This window comes from Octopus sinensis, linkage group LG14, assembly GCF_006345805.1.
Source record: "Octopus sinensis linkage group LG14, ASM634580v1, whole genome shotgun sequence".
Classification (NCBI taxonomy): Eukaryota; Metazoa; Mollusca; class Cephalopoda; order Octopoda; family Octopodidae; genus Octopus; species Octopus sinensis.
The window spans coordinates 61,610,454-61,631,488 of NC_043010.1; the positions used below are offsets into that span (position 1 = coordinate 61,610,454).

Here is a 21,035-nt window from a genome sequence, read left to right on the forward strand (position 1 = left end):
TTGTGTGGATTTATTCATTTTAGGAGGCTATATAGAAGAAAGGGGGCAGTAAGAGCTTTTTCGGTAAAACTAAATATTTAGGGATTTATATTAATGTAACGATCGTGGCCGTGCCAGCCTCGCCTGGCCTCCGTGCCGGTGGCACATAAAAAAAGCACCATCCGAGCGTGGCCGTTCGCCAGCCTCGTCTGGCACCCGTGTCCGTGGCACATAAAAAAGCACCATTCGAGCGAGGCCGTTCGCCAGCCTCGTCTGGCACCTGTGTCGGTGGCACATAAAAAACACCCACTACACTCACGGAGTGGTTGGCGTTAGGAAGGGCATCCAGCTGTAGAAACACTGCCAGATCTGACTGGCCTGGTGCAGCCTTCGGGCTTCCCAGACCCCAGTTGAACCGTCCAACCCATCCTAGCATGGAAAACGGACGCTAAACGATGATGATGATGATGATGTAACTAATATTCGAAATTAGTGTTATTGGTAAAGGAAAATGTCAATACACTGTTCGCTTTCCAGACATTTGTACATTACTGCAGATGCTTTATCTGCACTTTTGACAAGTTGTGGTGCACCTGAACACTGTATGCAATAATTTCATTATTATTATAAGTAGTGAGAAACTGGAGGGAGATTTGAAGAGCAGGTCCTTCGAGAAGCAACCCCACGGCCATCCTCCCAAGTGTTTCAATCCATAACTTTTTACACTCTAAGGGGGACAAGACATATCCAAGTCATGATTCCTGGATATCCCTCTGTTTCCACATTCTGTGTTTCTATCTGTATTGCAATCCTCCTGGGTGGTTAAAGTGTCCCAGAGCCAAGATGTCTTAGATGCTACAGCCATTTCAGTCTGAGACGCCAGTTGATTGTTTGGTAAATGATGTCTTCAGAAATTCACTTCCATTCCCCTTTGACCAAATTCAGTGGGAACTCTTCTCAGCGTTTTTGGCCCTTGTCTTAAGAGCCCTGGTTCTTTTTCTTTCGGGATTTGAGAGCCATTTCATGAAATCGTAGACCCCCCACCACCAATCCTTTCACTTCCCATCTCTATGACAAGAATTTTGGCCTGGAAGCCAGATTCTCTCAGCCTCATGGCTGAACTGTCACGCTTTCCAATCTCGTAGCTATGGCTTTCTTCTTCTTCTTCACAGACACTCTTGTGTTCTCCTCTCTCTCTCTCTCTTGTCTGTTTAAAGCCATGTTTCTCATCATATACTTTCCTCCTCTCCATCACAATATTATTTTCTCTCCACAAACTGCTGTTTCTTCTCACTTCTTTATTTCTCCTTACATCTTCCTCATTTTCCTCTCATCCTTTCTTTTCTTTTTCCTTAGTTTTCCATTCCTGGCTTTTCCCTTTCCTTCTCTTATATACTTCTTATTATTATTATTACGTCCTCTGCCATTTCTACTCAAGCATCCCATTTCAGTTTGTCTTCTCTCTGCTGGTGAAGGACATGTGTTAATTGAATTAACCATTATCAGCTTTTAATTGTTTCAGCCATTGGACAATGGACATGCTGGAGCATCACCCTGAGAGCTTAGTTGAACAAGTCAATGCCAGTACTTATTCTGTTATTAGCTTGTGCTGAACAGCTAAGTTATGGGGATGTAAACAAACCAACACTAGTTATCAAGTAGTGGTGGGGGGGGTCAAGATAAAAACAAAGACATACACACAAACAATTATATATATGTGTATGTGTGTGTATATATATTGTTGTTGTGGCCGATAACAGTACCACCTGATTCGCTCCCGTGCCAGTGGCACATAAAAAGTACCATTCGAGCATGGTCGTTGCCAGTACCACGTGACTGACTCCTGTGCGGGTAGCACGTAAAAGCACCCACTACACTCTCGGAGTGGTTGGCGTTAGGAAGGGCATCCAGCTGTAGAAGCTTTGCCAGATCAGATTAGAGCCTGGTACGACCTTCTGGCTTGCCAGTCCTCAGTCAAACCGTCCGACCCATGGTAGCATGGAAAGCGGACGTTAAACGATGATGATGATGATGATGATATATATATATATATATATATATATATGATCAGACTTCATACTGTGTCTGTCCATCCAATTCCACTCAAATAGCATTGGTCAACCTAATACTATGAGAGAAGAAACTTGTCCAAGGTAGAGACACCTGCCTATGGTGCCATGCAATGGAATTGAACCCAGGACTACATGGTTGTGAAATAAAGTTCTAAACCAAATAAGTCTTTGTTCCTTTTAATGATTTGGTCTAGGACTGTGTAAAGGGCCTTTACAGACTTTCCCAGACCTGTGGGAGTGACATGGCTAATGTTTTTGTTGAATTACTGATAATTGACAATAGAGAAAATTTGAGGAGGTGGGGAGGGATTCAAAATGTGGATGATTAGAGTGGTGGGGGGAAACAGTGCATGTGTGTGTGTGTGTTGCAAAGAATGTGTGTCTGAAAGCAGAGTGAAACTTCAAATGCAAGTTTACTAAAACAATATTGTAACACCCGCTGCATCATCGATCACATCTGTCTAAAAGACTGGGAGTCCACAACAAGATCAGAAAGCCACATTTGTGCTGCTTATATTCAAGATAACAATCAAGTGCCGGTATTACTGAAAACCAAATTGTTGCCATCACATATGTGTATCATAAAGTGGAACACTGGTGGGACAAAAACTGATAAATTACTTTCTAAAGGATGTTCTTTGGGATATTTATTCTGCACTGAGTTACAAAGACTCCCTCGTGTCTCTTGCCATCACAAATGTAGTGAAGCAATGAGTTGTATTTCTGACAGGTCAATCGATAATGATCATCAATTGTTCATAAATTGTTATATAAAACATGTCCTAGGGGCCTAACATATCCGACTGCTCCCAAATTCTTTTCTTTTCTTTTCTTTTACTTGTTTCAGTTATTCAACTGCGGTCATGCTGGAGCACTACCTTTAGTCGAATCAAATCAACCCCAGGACTTATTCTTTATAAGCCTAATACTTATTCTATCGGTCACTTTTGCTGAACTGATAAGTTATGGGGACCTAAACACACTAGCATCGGTTGTCAAGCGATGTAGGGGGGACAAACACAGACACACAACATACACACACATATATATATATATATACATACATATATACGATGGGCTTCTTTCAGTTTCTGTCTACCAAATCCACTCACATGGCTTTGGTCAGCCCGACGCTATAGTAGAAGACACTTGCCCAAGGTGCCACACAGTGCGACTGAACTTGGAACCATGTGATTGGTAAGCAAGCTACTTACCACAAAACCTCCTTTTGCCTAGGTTTGAAATCAATATAATATTATGTTTTGTTGTTGTCATGAAATCATGATGACTTTTGGCCAAAAACTGATGAAGGATGAGCATGCCCACACCTTGTGTGTTTTTCCCACCTGTCCCTTTGTCATCCTATACTCTTTTACTCTTTTAGTTGTTTCAGTCATTTGACTGCGGCCATGCTGGAGCACCACTTTTAGTCGAGCAAATCGACCCCGGGACTTATTCTTTGTAAGCCCAGTACTTATTCTATCGGTCTCTTTTGCCGACCCGCTAAGTGACGGGGATGTAAACACACCAGCATCAGTTGTCAAGCAATGCTAGGGGGACAAACACAGACACACAAACACACACACATATATATACATACATACGACAGGCTTCTTTCAGTTTCCATCTACCAAATCCACTCACAAGGCATTGGTCGCCCAGGGCTATAGCAGAAGACACACATATATATATAAAGAGAGAGCGAGAGAGAGAGAGAGCTATTACTGAGGGATTATCAATCTGGACAAAATACTTCATAAGCTCTCTGTTGGCTCACCATGCTAAGAATATTGTTTACATCAATGAAGAACTGCAGGTATTCTTACGGCAGGGTTCAAGGTTTTGCTTCATCACAATTCTAAATATTGTAAATCCATGGTTGGGCTCCAGTCAAACTGATTTTTTACACAGAGTGATATACAAGACAAGCTATAAATAATGGTCATTATGTATTTCTCCTTTATTAGAGTAAATTTGGCTTACACCTGTTTCCAGTAGCCATTATAGGTACATTGCTGATAGGTTTATTCAATTGGTCTATTAATCAGTTGAGAATAATTGAACTGCCTAAAAAAATAAATGCTATTTTTGTCAGAGCCATTTCTGGTTATAACGAAGTAAAGCACTGCATTCTGTTACATTATAGCCAGAAATGGCTCTGACTAAAGTAGCATTTGTTTTGGGGGATTGTCCAGTTTTTCTCAGCTTATCAATAGACCATTTGAGTAAACCTGTAAGTAACATATCTATAATGACTACTGGAAACAGCGTGGAGGCACAATGGCCCAGTGGTTCGGGCAGCGGACTCACAGTCGTAGGATTGCAGTTTCGATTCCCAGACCGGCTGTTGTGAGTGTTTATTGAGCAAAAACACCTAAAGCTCCACAAGTCTCCAGCAGGGGGGGGGGGGGGCGAACCCTGCTGTACTCTTTCACCACAACTTTCTCTTTCTCTTTCTTCCTCTTTCTGTTGTACCTGTATTTCAATGGGCCAGCCTTGTCACACTCTGTGTCATGCTGAATCTCCCCAAGAACTACGTTAAGAGTACACATGTCTGTGGAGTGCTCAGCCACTTGCACATTAATTTCATGAGTAGGCTGTTCCATTAATTGGATCAACTGGAACCCTCGTTGTCGTAACCAAGAGTGCTGTAGTAACTGGAAACAGCTGTTAGTCAAATATACTCTAAAAAAAATATAAAAATATGTAATAACTATTATTTGTACCTTATCTTATATATATATATACCCTGTAACGTGTGTATATTATGTTGCTCTTCTCCCCTACACACATCACCCAGCATTTATAGTTACTACTCTGAAATATGCTTATATTCCTCTCTCTCCCCATTGTTCTGGTAGGCAGCTAATTAAATGGCCATACTTTACTGAAGTGATATATATGTGTGTGTTTAAACTAAAGTATGTTTAAATCTTTTGATGCCACTTGTTCCATGGTATAAGCTTCTGGTTTTAAAGTGTTCTAAATTAAAAACTGCCTTCAAAATTTCATGGTAATTTATTTACCAAGGACTAACTTAATAACAACAACAAAATTATTTCACCAAATTCTTCAATATTTTCAAAATTAACACTGTGTATTTCCATAGGAATATGGTAACAAAAGGGTTGACATTAGTCCATAATGTGGATTCTCAGCAGGATCATGACAAATAGTAGTAAATCCAAGGGAATGTCCACGACCATTTGTGGACACAGTGTAAAGGTAGAACTATAGGATCACCTTGGTGTCATGTGATGTATGATGTCAGCAGGGGGGAGGAATTTATGGCTGGGTCAATATGTCAAGGTCAACTCTGTATTATATGGTTCAGTGGTATTCTTTAAGATAGTCCCTGATCATGCGGTCTTGATGTGCTCTTCTTTGCTTATTTCACATATCATCCTCATCATTACCATTTAACATTCATTTTCCATGCTGGCATGGGTTGGACAATTTGACAGGATCCAGTGTGATAGAGAACTGTACCAAGCTCTATTGTTTGTTTTTATAAGGTTTCTCTACAACACGATGCCCTTCCTAATGCTAACCACTTTGCAGAGTCTACTGGGTGATTTTTGTATGGTTGGGATATTATGAATGTTGAAGCTCATGTCAAATGCAGAATGGATGAAATCTGTTTCGTGAATCCAACTGAACATCACATCAAGTAGCATTGGTCATGGTACCATGCCATCGTGCTACCGATAAAACAATGGGTAAGTGAAACATGGAACAACACTACAGCAATCACCAAAATGTTGGATGTCTTTCACTAAAGGTGCTGGAGAAAAATCCTTGGAATTTCACGTGAGCATCATATCAGAAGGGAAGGAGTCTTGAAGAAGAGCTTCATCTCAAAGACTCCAAAATACACACAGACACACATGTGCCAGTGGCACGTGAGAAACAACATTCAAGCATGGTTGTTGCCAGTGCCGCCGGACTGGCTCCCGTGCAGTTAGCACGTAAAAACACCTTTTGAGCCTGAGCGTAGTTGTTGCCAGAACCATCTGACTGGCCCTCATGCCAGTAGCACGTAAAAAGCACCCACTACACTCTCGGCGTGGTTGGTGTTAGGAAGGGCATCAGACTATAGAAACTTTGCCAGACCAGATTGGAGCCTGGTGCAGCCTCTGGCTCACCAGTCCTCAGTCAAACCGTCCAACCCATGCCATCATGGAAAGCGGATGCTAAACGATGATGACATGTCTGTGTTTCTCTATACCCCCACCAACATCACTTGACAACCAATGCTGGTGTGTTTACATCCCAGTAACTAAACAGTTCGGCAAAAGCGACCAATAGAGCGTCGAGCTTATAATCGTGAGGTAGTGAGTTTGAATCCTTGACCAGGCTGCGTGTTGAGTTCTTGAGCAAGACACTTTATTTCACGTTGCTCCAGTTCACTCAGCTGTAGAAATGAGTTGTGATGTCACAGGTGCCAAGCTGTAACGGCCCCTTTGCCTTTCCCTTGGATAACATCAATGGTGTGGAGAGGGGAAGCATGGTATGCATGGGCAACTGCTGATCTTCCATGAAACAACCTTGCCTGGACGTGTGCCTAGGAGAGTAACTTTCTAGGTGCAATCCCATGGTCAGTCATGACCAAAGGGGGTCTCAGCAGGCTTACAAAACATAAGTCCTGGGGTCGATTTATTCGACTAAAGTCAGTGCTCCAGCATGACCTCAGTCAAATGACTGAAACAAATAAAAATATATATATATAAACAATATATTTATATATATGTATTTATGTATGTGTATATATATATATATATATATATATATATATATAAATTGAGATAGGGGTTGTGAGTGCAACCCTCCATGGGATATATATATATATATATATATTAAGGTGACTATTTGCAATTAACAATCAAAAGGAAGGCAACAAGTATAGTCATCACTAGAGTGGTTGAGGGTGCTAGTGAGCATCAGCATTGCTAGAAATAAGAGTCAAAATAACTCTTTGCTGGCTGTTAGAAAAGTGCTCTTACGTGGCTAAGTGTTGTTTTGACACCTATTTCTAGCAATGCTGGTGCTGACTAGCACCCTCAGCCACTTTAGTGACCACTACACTTATATATATATATACACACCCTTGTGCGTATACAGTGTATGCATACCTGTGTGTATATGTAATTAGTCCATTAAACCTCGATTGACCGTAATTCTTTCCAGGTCAAACTTCACCGAGGCATAGCGCTACCCTTATTACCTCCCTTTGTATACACTCCCCAGCAACAACACCATTCGAGTCGTTATTACTGGTTCAAGTTTTTCAATGAACATTACCGGGTCGCTTTGTTTTGATGCACTAAATTACTTGATAAAGCAAACACACACACACGTACCAGGCTTCTGTACAGTTTCTGCTTTGAACAACACATCACCATTATTGGAAAAACTTACCCCAAATCCCACACAGTGGGACTGAGTCTAGTACACTATGGTTACAAAATGAACTTCTTTCAACCACACAGCCATAAAACCTCAGCAGTTACATAGTAAATAAAACAACAGTAGCAGCAGTAGTAGTAGTAGTAGTAGTAGTAGTTACCAACATATTTACATTCACATCTTGTAATATTACACTTAACACACTCTCTCATTCAATAAAGTGTGTACTGGACACTTGAATCATCCTCATCATTTAACGTCCGATTTTCCTTCTGGCATGAATTGGATCTCTTAACGGGAACTGGCGAGGCCAGGAGCCACACCAGGCCCCATTGTTTGTTTTGGCAAGGTTTCTACAACTGGATGCCGTTCCTAATGCCAACCACTTTACTCAGTGTACCGGGTGCTTCTTTTTTACATGGCACCAGCAATTGAATGTCTGTATTATAAACATGCAACCTAAATAACCCTCAAACTCTCTCACAATCATCATTATCGTTTAGCGTCCGCTTTCCATGCTAGTATGGGTTGGACGGTTCAACTGGGGTCTGGGAAGCCAGAAGGCTGCACCAGGCCCAGTCTGATCTGGCAATGTTTCTACGACTGGATGCCCTTCCTAACGCCAACCACTCCGTGAGTGTCGTGGGTGCTTTTTACGTGCCAGACGGGGCTGGCAAACGGCCACGGTCGGATGGTGCTTTTTACAATCTTAATATAAAACTGTAGATACTTGGTAGGTGAAAGTATGTGGCCTGGTGGCTAGGGATGTTGCATTTGCAGTCGTAAGATTGTGGTTTCAATTCCTGGATTGGGTGTTGTGTTTTGTTTCTTAAGCAAAATATTTAATTTCACAATGTTCCCCTCTCTTCAGCTGTAAATAAGTTCCAGTAATCCCTGGGAACTTAATGCTATGACATTCCGTTCAAAGAGGCAGAGAGAATTATAATTTCAGGAAATTGGCTTAAGCTCTGGGCCACCTTATGGGTCACGGGGCTCATGACAAACTTTAAGATGTTTATCTTTTACTTGTTTCAGTCATTAGATTGCCATCATGCTAGGGCACCACCTAGTAAGATTTTTAGTTGAATGAATCCACCCCAGGACCCTATTTTTAAAGCTGGGTACTTATTTTCCCAGTCTCTTTTGCTAAATTATGGAGACATAAACACACCAACACCAGTTGTCAAGCAGTGGCGGGGTGTAAACACAGACACAAACACTCATAGATGTAAAAGACGCTTGCTTAAGGTGCTATGCAGGGGGACTGAACCCAGAACCCTGTGGTTGGGAAGCAAACTTCTTACCACTCGATCCCACCAGCACTTGGGTGGATGTTTGCTTCAAGCAGAGCCGAAGAGGTGGTCATGTAAGGAATGACAAGTCAACATGGGTGGGGGATGGTGTGGGAGGGAGTATATGAGAAAAGACAAACAAGAAAGGAAAACACAAGAAAATTGTAGAAGAAAGCTTCTAAAGCAGACGAGAGCAATGAAATGTGTATTAACAAAATACAAGACTTGTAATCAAATGGAAATTGGCAAAAAAGAAAGAAAGAAAAAAGACAGAAAAAAATTCATACATGCATAAATACATCATTTTCACCATAACGAGTTTTAATCACCTAATCACTTATCTCTGCTAATATGGCTTCAACAGGTCAACAATGTAGCATGTAGAGTTTGTCGGAGATCTGGACCTAACTGGATATGGAAGCACTCCGTCAGTTACGACGACGAGGGTTCCGGTTGATCCGAATCAACGGAACAGCCTGCTCGTGAAATTAACGTGCAAGTGGCTGAGCACTCCACAGACACGTGTACCCTTAACGTAGTTCTCGGGGATATTCAGCGTGACACAGAGAGTGACAAGGCCGGCCCCTTTGAAATACAGGTACAACAGAAACAGGAAGTAAGAGTGAGAGAAAGTTGTGGTGAAAGAGTACAGCAAGGATCACCACCAGCCCCTGCCGGAGCCTCGTGGAGCTTTAGGTGTTTTCGCTCAATAAACACTCACAACGCCCGGTCTGGGAATCGAAACCGCGATGCTATGACCGCGAGTCCACTGCCCTAACCACTGGGCCATTGCGCCTCCACACTAGACCTAACTACCTCCATGTCTTTCTAGCCCTACCTCAAACATCATCACTTACAACCCCCCCCCCAATTTCTTACACGAGTATCACCATCATCATCATCTATTACATGTATAAACCAATCAATCATTTACGTATCAAACAGATCAGATCAAAGTCTTTCCTCTTTTGCTTCTTTACATTTGCCTAACATGTTCCAAGCCCTGTCACACTTCGCAACCTGCCATTTTTTACACAGAGAGAGAGAGAGAGAGAAAGAAATATAGAGAAAAATCATTCCTTGCCAACTGAAGCAATTATTATCTTCATCCCCCCCACACTTGCACCCATTTGAACCTCCCCCCACCCCGCTCCAGTTTGAACTCTACCCCCCCCCTCCTCCTAAAATTGTCTGTGACTTGCATTGGACCCCCTCAAAAGTCCATTACTTCTCTCTCCCTCTCTCAGTGTTACCCCCTTCAGTGTAAATCTCCCCTAGAGAGATCCCTCAACATTTTTTTTCCCTTCCTAACATGGCTACCACTTTGTTCATCCCCGATAGATTTTCGTGGACCCTGATTTCCTCAGACTTCACTCAATTCCAGGTTTTAAACTTTGGCAGATTTTCAACAAATTTCTGCAAAAAGAGCCAAATTAAAAAGCACTGAGAAGTTCCGATGAAGTGATTCAGTCCCCAAGTCTCTGTTTTTTTGTTGTGTCTGTCTCTTCATGTGTGTGTGTATGTATACATATAATTGGTTACATAATTCTATGCGTGTGTGTTTGTGTGTGTAAATAATAATGTGAATACAAGACAGACTAGTTTATAAAGTTACATTATACATACATATATATATTGCCTTCTAACAAACACTTTAAAACTTCAGAATGTATTTGCTTCTTTTTCTACTTGTTTGTCTGTGTGTGAGTGTATATGTATATATATATATATATATATATATACTTACACACACACTCATAGTGTGTATGTGGAGACAAGAGAGAGATTAGTTTGTGAGATTAAACTGTATGTTACCTTTTAAGAATTACAACTTTAGAGCATGTCTGCATATATGTTTGAATGTATACACACACACATGTATATTTGTGTCCATGTATGAACATATGCATGTAGGAATGTGTTTGTGTGTCTCTGCATATGTGTGTGTGTGTGTGTGCATAGCAGAAAGAGGATTTTAAAACATTTCACAGGCAACCCCTCTATTGTCAGTTTAAATATTCTGAGAGAAACTGTTCAATTTAGGGGTCTTTGACCCTGGCATCATTGCTGTCACATCAGTAGTTCATTAGTGTTTGCTTGGCTGACGTAGTAATACTGAGGGATTTAATGAGTTCATAAAGGAGGTGGAGGAAGAGGATGAGACAGAGAGGGAGTGGGAGTCTTATTGTAGCAAGGTCTGAATACTATGAACTGCCTCCTGGTTTTCACATTTACTTTGACCAACGCCATACGAAGGGGACTGTGTATTAGCTGACCAGTTAGAAGAATTCCAGTTGGTGCCAGGCTGTAGACTTCTCTTCCAAGCGGAGTAACTGCTCTCGGGTCGAGGACCAAGTTGATGGGTCACGGCTGGAGGTGATGATGATGGCGGCGGAGTAGAATTATTGTTGTTCATCGCAATTGTACAGTTAGCTTGATGTTGTTGCTGCTGTTGTTGTTGTAGCTGCTGTGGTGATGGTTGTTGTTGTTGTTGTTGCGGTTGCTGTTGCTGTGGTGGTGGTTGTTGTTGTTGTGGCTGTTGCGGTTGCTGTTGTTGTTGTTGTTGTTGCTGCTGCTGCTGCTGTTGTTGTTGCTGTGTTTGTTGTTGCGGAGTGTGATGAGGACAGGATCCAGTCACGTGTGATTGCTGCTGCTGCTGCTGCTGTTGTTGCTGTTGTGAGGCTGGCATGTGGTGAGGACATGAATTTGTCGTATTGACAGGTGTGTGCTGGTGATGGTGATGGTGATGATGTTGATGGTTATGTGGATGGTGATGATGATGATGATGCTGCTGAAACTGATTGGCTACATTTCCTCCTCCTCCTCCTCCTCCTCCTCGTTTGCCACTGCCACCATTGGCGTGGATCAGCTCATGTTTCTTAAGGTGCGTGCGTTGGCTGAAAGCCTTTTTGCAGACGAGGCAGTGGAACGGTTTCTCCCCAGTGTGTGTCCGATGGTGTTTGATCAAATGATCCTTCTGTGAGAACGCACGCGGACACAAACTACAGTGATAGGGTTTCACACCTGTATGGATGAGCTTGTGTGTGTTCAGGTGAGATTTCTGAGAGAAAGCTTTGGTGCACACGTCACAGGTGAAAGGTCTCTCTCCCGTGTGAGTTCGTTGATGATTGTCAAGACGGTCTCTCTGAGGAAATACTTTTGAGCAAAATGGACAGTTGAAATGTTTGCCAGCCTCCGGAGCAAGTTGGTGCCGACTCAAATAAGCCTTCAACGTAAACCCTTTTCGACAAATACCACATTTGAAAGGTTTATCTCTCTTGGCTGGTGGTTTGCTAGTGTTTGAAACAAAATTGGCAACAATGTTGCATGCTATGGCACTAGAATCGTCCACACTTTCTTCTTCAGAATAATTCAATGGTGGTTGTTTCCCCACAGACTGCACAGAAAACATAATTCTTCACACAAAACAACAAAGCAAGTTCACTTTAATTACTTTTCCAGTGGATGCAACAAACAATATTTTAAATTCTTGTTTCAAACAAAAATGTCTGTATTCTTGTTTCTCCTTCACCTTCTCTTGAGACAAATCTTTTCTTATGACAATTCTCTTAAGACCAACAGCACCTTAGGATATTAATTTTATGAGAAGAGACTGAAAGCCTAAATTTCCATTCACTGTTTTGTGAAGAAAAGTCTTTAACAAGGAGTCACGTTGATAATCCGATAATCTGATCAGATTGATGGAACCTTAAGTATATATCAGGAATTATATTGATAGAAAATACTGGAAGATCTTAATGAAGATATTTTTTTCAAATCTGGGAAGGACACAGAGAAAGCTGCTTTGTTGACAGAAGAAGTGGAGAGTCTTGGAATTCCAACTCCAAAATGGCATCCAGGACAAATTGGATGAAACTTGTCATCTCTGCAAAAGAAAAATAATAAAATAAATAATAACAATGATAATAATAATAATATTAATGATAATAATGGTTTCAAATTTTGTCACAAGGGCAGCAATTTTGAGGGAGGGGATGAGTTGATTACACCAACCCCAGTGTTCAACTGGTAATTATTTTACTGACCTCGAAAAGATGAAAGGCAAAGTCAACCTCAGTGGAATTTGAACTCAGAACAGAAGACGGACAAAATGCTACTAAGCATATTTCGTCCAGTGTGCTAACAATTCTGCCAGAATAATAATGATAATAATCCTTTTTATTAAAGGTACAAGGCCTGAAATTTGGGGGGAGGGGACGAATCGATTACATCGACCCGTATTTCCCTGGTTCTTAATTTATTGACTCTGAAAGGATGAAAGGCAAAGTCAAGCATTTCACCCAGCATGCTAACGATTCTATCAGCTTGCCACCTTAATAATAATTGTAAGATCATAGACACAGAATAAGTGTAAGATCGTGGACTTTGCAATTCCCTATGACAACCGAGTCAATATGAAAAAAATTGAGAAATACGAGGATTTAGCCAGAGAGCCAAAGAGAGTGTGGAAGACCAACACAACAATTATTTCTATGGGGTAATTGGTGCATGTTAGCACAAAACCTAAAATGTTATATAAAAGACTGAAACTTGCATTGTTGACTTGCAGAAAAGTAACATTCTATATTCTGCAAGAATCCTAAGGAAGATTCTGGAGATTTGAAGAGACTTGTTGGTACCAAAAATCAAGATGAATTACTTGCTAACTAAATGAGCATGCACTAGCATAATAATAATAATAATAATAAATGCCCGGATGCAGTACAAGGTAGTGGCTCTCATGGCTTCTGATGTTAACTGATTGGAAGTGTTATCATGTACATTGTTTTTTGTCTTAGTGTAAAAGATGGGCTACAGCAAATATTCTGCTCAATACCACAGATTTGCTTGTCAGTTGCTTGACCTTAACAAGTTGAGCATGTCCCTTAGTGGCTGACGATATGTGCATCTCTGATCACGAGCAGAAGTAGTGGGGGAGCATCATAGCCACGTATTGAGAGGAATTCATTGGGGTTTGAATAATTCACCTCTGGACACATGGGTGTTTTGTTCAACATCCTTAAACAACCCTTATTCAGTAACCTTTTGGGAAGAAAATCCTAACTTGGCCCCCACCTGCAAGGTCATGCGCTGTTTATCTTGATACGAGATCACCATGTTACACACACATGATTGTGATGCATGTGCCTGATGTACCCTTATCAGACGGGTGGTCATCATGGGTATATTGGGCTTCATTTACACCAGTGTCACTTTGATGGCATGCACTGCTCTATCACTCAATAATAACAATAATAATAATGGTTTCATATTTTGACACAAGGCCAGCAAGGAGAGTGTTAGTCAATTACATTGACCCCAGTACTTGACTGGTACTTTATATTTAATAAGTAATCTGAAGTATAAAGATAAATTATATAAATAACTAAAACAGACAAAGAACATGATAAACTAAACTGATCTTATTCTGGAGATTAAAATGAAAGATTAAAGGAGGTTTTTAAAATTGATTAAAATCAATATGAAAGTTAGGAAAATGTGATCCAATCCCATCTTCAACCGCTGACACAGGTATCATTCATGATGGCTGATTACTTAAGAATCAGATAGCGGTGGCAGCGGTGGATTTGTCCTTCAACCATGAGGATTCTGTTGTTTGATCAACTGAATTACCCACTCCTGAATTTCTGTGCAAATGGCTGAACATTAACATAAATAGAATCAGTGTGACACACAGGGTGTAACAAGGCCGTCTCCTTTTGAATTACAACTACAACCCATCTGGCAGGCTTCTCTACAGCTTCCATCTACCCATTTTCACTCACAAAGTATGAGTCAACCTGGCACTATGGCAAATAAACATTAAACTGGGGCACTCCTGCTTGTGAAACGACATTCTTAGCTATTCATCCCTTCTGCATCTACAATGAAGTCAACAACAGAAAATAGGTTATAATGTAGCATCTAAGGACACTAACAATTGTCATCACCATCATCATTTTACATCTATTTCCCATGCTGGCATGAGCTAGACGGTTTGATAGGAGCTGGTAAGGCCAGGGGCCACACTAGGTTCCATAGTCTGTTTTAGCTTGGTTTTTATAGCTAAATGCCCTTCTTAGCGCCAACCATTTTACAGAGTGTACTGAACTTTTTTTTCATGTGGCCCCAGCACCAGTGCTTTTTACATGGTACCTTAATAAATAGACAAACTTTACAAAAGTGGAATAAATTACTCTGCCATGTAGAAGGGAAGAAGCAAAATGCTTTTGAAAAGACCATTTATCAAAAGAAGTAGTCCGAGGAATGTTAAATTCTTTTAAGCTGTCTGGACAGATTAGGGGTCCTGTTTTGTACAGAAATTCAAATGCTTTCTGTACAAAACAGTTCCACACATCAAGTCCCTCTAAGATTGCTATGAATGTTCTAAGAAACTCGCTTAAGCTAGACAACTTCAATGGTTGAAGTTGAGAACATGGAGATTTACAAATGAAATGTTATGGGTTTGTGATGCAACAAGAAACTGTATTTGCTGACCTGTCCAACCTACATAAATAAGTAAAGAAGAGCATAAGTTTAATCTGGAGACTATGAGGAGCTGGTCTTCACTATTACACCAAGGAAGCTTGGTGACACTGCTCCACACTTTACTGACAATGTTATTTTACTGTTAGATGAAATCACAGATGCTCAGGCCCTTCCATCAAACACTGAAATTATGTGCAACAAAATCAAGCCATACCTCAATGCCAAGGAAACAGAATACTTGGTCTATAATACAGTTGGCCATAAGCTACTAAAGACCATTGAAGTTGTCTAGCTTAAGCAAGTTTCTTAGAACACTCATAGCAGTCTTAGAGGGACTTGATATGTGGAGCTGTTTTGTACAGAAAGCACTTGAATCTCTGAAGAATATCTGGACCTCTAATCTGTCCAGACAGCTGAAGAGAATTTCAGCAACTATGACAATTCTCCTTTACGAATGTGAATCTTGGATCCTCAGTCAGTCCATGGAAATGACCTTTTGATGGCTGCTACATTCAGATATTCTAGATGACCATCAGCATCAATTGCCAGCAGAAAGTGACCAATGAACAACACACTGATCGCTGCCCTTAGTAGTTGAAAACTAAATAGCAGGAAGATGGCTGCACCTTACCAGTTATGGTCCAAGACACCCAGAGTAGCCTGCTAGCTAAATCACCATTTGGGCGTCAACCCATGGAAACAGAAACTATGGGTATCTTTCTAAAATGGTGGTCAAGTCCCTTCAAGTGGTGCCACAACTGCTGGGCTTAGGACACCAATGATGGAACAAAACATTTGACACAAGCTCAAGGTCTCAAATGTAAGTATAAGTCGTAGCCAAAAGATGATGATGATTAATTCTCCATGAAGTTTTTCTAAAGGAAAACTTCAAAAATATGAATGATGGAGTTCAAGTGTACTGTTACAAGAAATGAGAATCAGATGTAGTGTGCAAGAGAGAATACTGCACTGGTATGGTCATGTTTTGTATATGAAGGCTGACGATGGTGATCCAACTAGAAGGGGCCTATTGAAGAGACTAAGGGAGACATAGGAAGCAGTGATGAAGGTCGATCATGAAATGACCGACGACAAACACATCAAGTGGCCTTTATCAAAATGCGTTCCTTTTGATACCGATCTGCCTAGGGCTGTCGTCCCTGGCTATGTAGTACAAGAGTCATGTTTTCAAAAGTTCTGAATTAAAATCTTCCATGAAAACTTTGTGTTAATTTATGTTCCTAACACTAGCTTAATAATAACAAGAAAGTTATTTTACTGAATTTTTCATTATATTTAGAATTAATTGAAGCAAACAGAATATCTCAAGAGAAATATAACAAAACGGTGCTGTGGCCACTGGCATCGACTGCCACAAGTACGGTTACCCTAGCAGTAGGAGCGGATCCCCACGAAGAAATCATAAAAGTTACTCGATCAAATCCCATTTTTATATAAGACTGGAATATGAGGTTCCAAGGAATAGTTTCAAAGTAGTGGTTGTAAAAAGGAGCATTTAAAGGGGATCGAGGCGTGCCGTCGATTTTAAAACATTTAAAGTTCCAGAAAATCCATACTGATGGTTGAGCGTCTTGAAAAACATGTTATTTTCAAGTTTGTTAGACAAAAATACGATTAATAATAAAACGCAAACAATAGTTTCCGGTATTTTTTCTAAACTTTAGAAATCCCAAACGTTTTTTTTTTTAACTTTGTATACCAAAATGCAGAGCAGCACAAAAGCAAAAAGATAGAAAACATTTGATTTAAAACATGACTATTGTAATTAATTTAACGTAAATAACCACCACATTGGTTCAGTCCTTCGCGCAAATAACGATAACTTAAAACCGAAGGCGGGTAGTAAGTGTTACAGATAAACGACTATGTTCGTAAACTGTTATGTGGTCAGCTCAATTTTCTGTCAGGGTCACTATCAGCTGGGCAGGTAGATTAATGAGTGGGAGTGTCACTACCTGGTAAGTTGAAGGATCAGTTTTTGACAGGGCCCTACACCATAAAGCCGGAATTATACCAAAACATTTGGAAACAGAACACACAAATGCATATGTGTTACTTTCCGCTATTGCTTATGTTCCTCCACCTAGAATACGTTCCGATTCCATGTCCCGCTGATTTAGCATTGCATTTATTAGATAAAATTATGCAATGTCAATAAATAATATATTCTGAAAACGTTTGTTAAGTTTTGCGTTCCTTCCTTCTCCCATTGTTAAAATATACATTTATTCTGTGCTTAACACAAAAGTGAACTCAGCGGTGGGAAGATTGGTGACGTTGGTTTAAGCTGAAACTGCGTTGAGAGGGAAAGAAAGAAAGGAAAGATAGAGGGTGATATATATATATATGTAGAAAGAGAGAGAGATAGATAGATGAGAAGATAGGTGGGATGCGATTAGTGGCAGTAAGAGCAGAAGCCAGAGTTTACCCCGAGAGAGATGAGGTCTCGAGGAGACATTTCGTATTTCAACTGTCATGTCTGACGTACTCAGTCGATTTACTAACGCAACCAACGATGTGACTTTAATTAACTACGGCCTTAGCTGTGGCCAGGAAGCACATGTGAGAATCGAACCGTTACAAGGCAGCATTGCAGACAGGGTTTGTGACCGGGACAGAGGAGTGTCGTCAGTAGAGTTGTCGTTGTTATCGTACTTACCTGCTCTGACCAGCAACACAGTTCGTCGGGGTAGGGACGACAGCTCGCTACATCAAGTAAGGGAGATAACAACCAACTACTTTCGACTATTAATATTTAGGATTTTATTATAAGTTCACCTTTAAATATCCTTATTTATAATTTTTTGATAATTATTACAGGATTTGAACATTAATATATTGGTTTCTTGGTTAAGGTTGATTTTAATCAGCCAATAAACTAAACAATGCCAGCACAAAATATTTCGAGAGGACATTTTCTGCTTACACCGTTTCTGCCTGATGGTCATAGAGTCACACACGCAGACAAAGTCACAATTGAAATTGATACGATTTTTTTTTTCCCTTTTTATTCAAACTAAACTGAAATTCCATGTTTATCAAAAATATTTTTCGTTTAATTATCTGAAATGTGCTTACATTGTTAAAAAATAATTTTCTCTCGCAATTTCTGAACGAAAGATCTTCGTGAAAATCCGATTTATGACGAAATTGGACGAAGTGGACAAGCTTTAAGGAACCATAATCTGCAATGATTTCAGTGAATTCCTCAGTGGCTCATTTCCTTCCAAATTAAATAGTTTATATGATCTGTGTTTATTTTACAATGGTAAAAAATATTTTTGGTGTTATTCTTTCGAAAGCGACAGCAAGATAATTAAGGCCTTCGCTCGACTTAGACAATTCTTGTTATTACAAGACAACTAAATAGTTGTTTCGCCCCAGATCAGTCTTGATTCAGCAGATTTATGATCAGCGACGTACAAGACGTTCAATGTTTCCTTTTTAAACAATGGGGTTTGATTTAAGGGAGAACTGGCCTTTTTTGGTTTCTATTACCAAATAGCTTTGATGTAAAGTTCACCCCCCCTCCCCTTATAGTTTCACTGGGACTCAAGCAAAGATGTACAATTGATAGATTTCCACAAAGGTCTACAATCAAAGGGTTCCAACGGTGGCCATCATGTCTAGTATAATGACAGTACTTTGGACTGCAATATCAATATTGTTTACCTCCGGGTCAGTTCTGATCTACAATCAATTACGTTCCTGCTGTGACCATCATATCTAATATTCAAATGCAGTGTGTCTATATATTTATAGCCTTGATTCCCAAACTGGGGTCCGCAAAGGGGGTCACCATTTTTCAGATTTATAATGTTCAAGACCCTGGGTTTTCCAGTTTTAGCTAAAACTAGAACTATTGAACATGCACGCACTACACAGAACCCCCTAATTTACACCCCCTTCCAGACAGCCAGCCCAGAATGTACCCCTGTCCACACTATACCCCATGCTTGCAGACAAATAACACAAATGTACCTCACTTATAAAATAGAAAACATTCCAGCTATGATCATCCTATCATTTATTTGTACATAGTGTATCTAGGACTACATTATCTAATGTTAGTGTTGTTGTTTAGTCCTAGGTTAACCCAGACCCATCAGATCTGTGATCAATAAATGTTCCAGGTATGACCATCCTGTCTTCTATTCAAACATTATTTATGTACAAGCTCCATTTGTGGCATTCTAAATTGGAATGTAAGAATTTTGCACCATTTCCAAACCTCAATACTTTCCTTGATGAAGATGGCCTTCCGAGTTGATGTTGACATAATGAAACAACATGTCTTAATTCTTCATGTTGAAATTCAAAGATAATTCCCCAACCTACAAAACTTCAAGAAAGTTCATCTTTTCATCCCCAATCCCTTTGCAATCTCTGTTGTTGACCTTCCGCCAGAAGATTACGCCATTCAAAAAACAGTTTATCGTCTTGCTGAATGGTGGAGGTGTAAAAAAACGCCTTCTGTAATATGTGTTGCAGTGAATTCTGGATTGAAATGATGCAGTCCTATCCAGATGTCACCAAATTGGCCCTCAATTTCATTGTTCCATTTGCAATAATGTACGAATGTGAGACAGCCTTTGCAACTTTACCTGTGGCACATGGCCTAGTGGTTAGAGCAGCGGACTCGTGGTCAAGGGATTGTGGGTTCGAATTTCAGACTGGGCGATGTGTGTGTGTATGAGTGAAACACCTAAGCTTTACATGGCTCCAGCAGAAAGTAATGGCGAACTTCTGCTGACTCTTTTGCCACAACTTTCTCTCACTATTTCCTCCTGCATCATGCAGCTCACCTGCAACGGACCGGCATCCCGTCCAGGTAGGGAACCTATACGCCAAGGAAACCAGCCCTTATGAGCCAGGCGTGGCTTGAGAAGGAAAAAACAAAAAGAAGAAGGAACAACTTTACCTGCAATTAAAACAAAGGCTCACAATCAACTGGATGTTGTGCATGGCATGAGGGTCACGTTATTAAAAATGCAGCCTAATATTGAGGACATATTACAGATCAAACAAGTTCACCCCTCTCACTGAAATTTTTTATTTTATCAGTAAAATTTTATCTCATGAAAAATTATTTTATACAAGGTCATTTTGCTTTGTCTTCTCTGAGTTTTTCATTTTGGAGATGGGAGTGGGGGTCTGCAAAGCCTAAAAAAAATGGGAAAAATGGGAAAAAATGGGATCTATAGTATCTAATGTTAGTGGTCTTGAGGGCAGTGATCCGGCAGAATCATTACCGCACTGGATAAAATGGTTTATTTTGGGTTTTTAAGCTCTGGATTCAAATTCTGCCAAGGTCAACTTTGCCTTTCATCTTCTCAGAGTCAATAAAATAAGTACCAGTTGAGCACTGGGGTTGATGTAATTGACTATCGCCCTCCTCTAAAATTGCTGGCCTTGTGCCAAAATATGAAACCAATATGTGTTGTTGTTTAGCCTCAGGTCAGCCCTGATCAAGCAAATTCATAATCAAAGGACTCCTGCCATTACCATTCTATCCTAATTTCAGACTAAGTATGTCTAGGGTTACGTTATCCAATGTGACATTCCTTTATAAAAGGAAGAGATTTAACTGCTATTTCTAGCAGATCTTGTGACTACACAGATGCTTGTGTTGGGGTGTTGTTTAGCCTAGATACAACAGAGCTAAAATAGAAGACATTCCAGCTATGATCATCCTATCATTTATTTGTACATAGTATATCTAGTACTACATTATCTAATGTTAATGTTGCTGTATAGCCCTAGGTTAACCGAGACC

The 21,035-nt window shown here is 40.3% G+C and overlaps 1 protein-coding gene across 3 annotated transcripts; it reads right to left on the reverse strand.

The window, feature by feature from the left end:
• Positions 1-8,914: 8,914 nt before the first annotated feature.
• LOC115218847 (zinc finger protein 384-like) lies at positions 8,915-18,360 on the reverse strand. Of its 3 annotated transcripts, none has more exons than XM_036509358.1 (3): positions 18,338-18,360; positions 9,558-12,635; positions 8,915-9,153 (listed from the first exon to the last, which is right to left on the reverse strand). In XM_036509358.1, exon 2 carries the CDS (start codon positions 12,159-12,161, stop codon positions 10,932-10,934), a length of 1,230 nt encoding a protein of 409 aa, XP_036365251.1. In that variant the 5' UTR covers positions 12,162-12,635; positions 18,338-18,360; the 3' UTR covers positions 8,915-9,153; positions 9,558-10,931. The 3 variants fall into 3 exon arrangements, with proteins under 3 accessions (XP_036365251.1, XP_029644654.1, XP_036365250.1); XM_029788794.2 differs by lacking the exon at positions 18,338-18,360 and adding an exon at positions 17,919-18,074; XM_036509357.1 differs by lacking the exon at positions 18,338-18,360 and adding an exon at positions 17,688-17,905.
• Between the last annotated feature and the right edge of the window lie 2,675 nt (positions 18,361-21,035).

Coding starts and splice junctions, on each gene's coding strand:
- LOC115218847 (XM_036509358.1), bottom strand. CDS start 12,161: ATGTTTTCTGTGCAGTCTGTGGGGAAACAACCACCATTGAATTATTCT.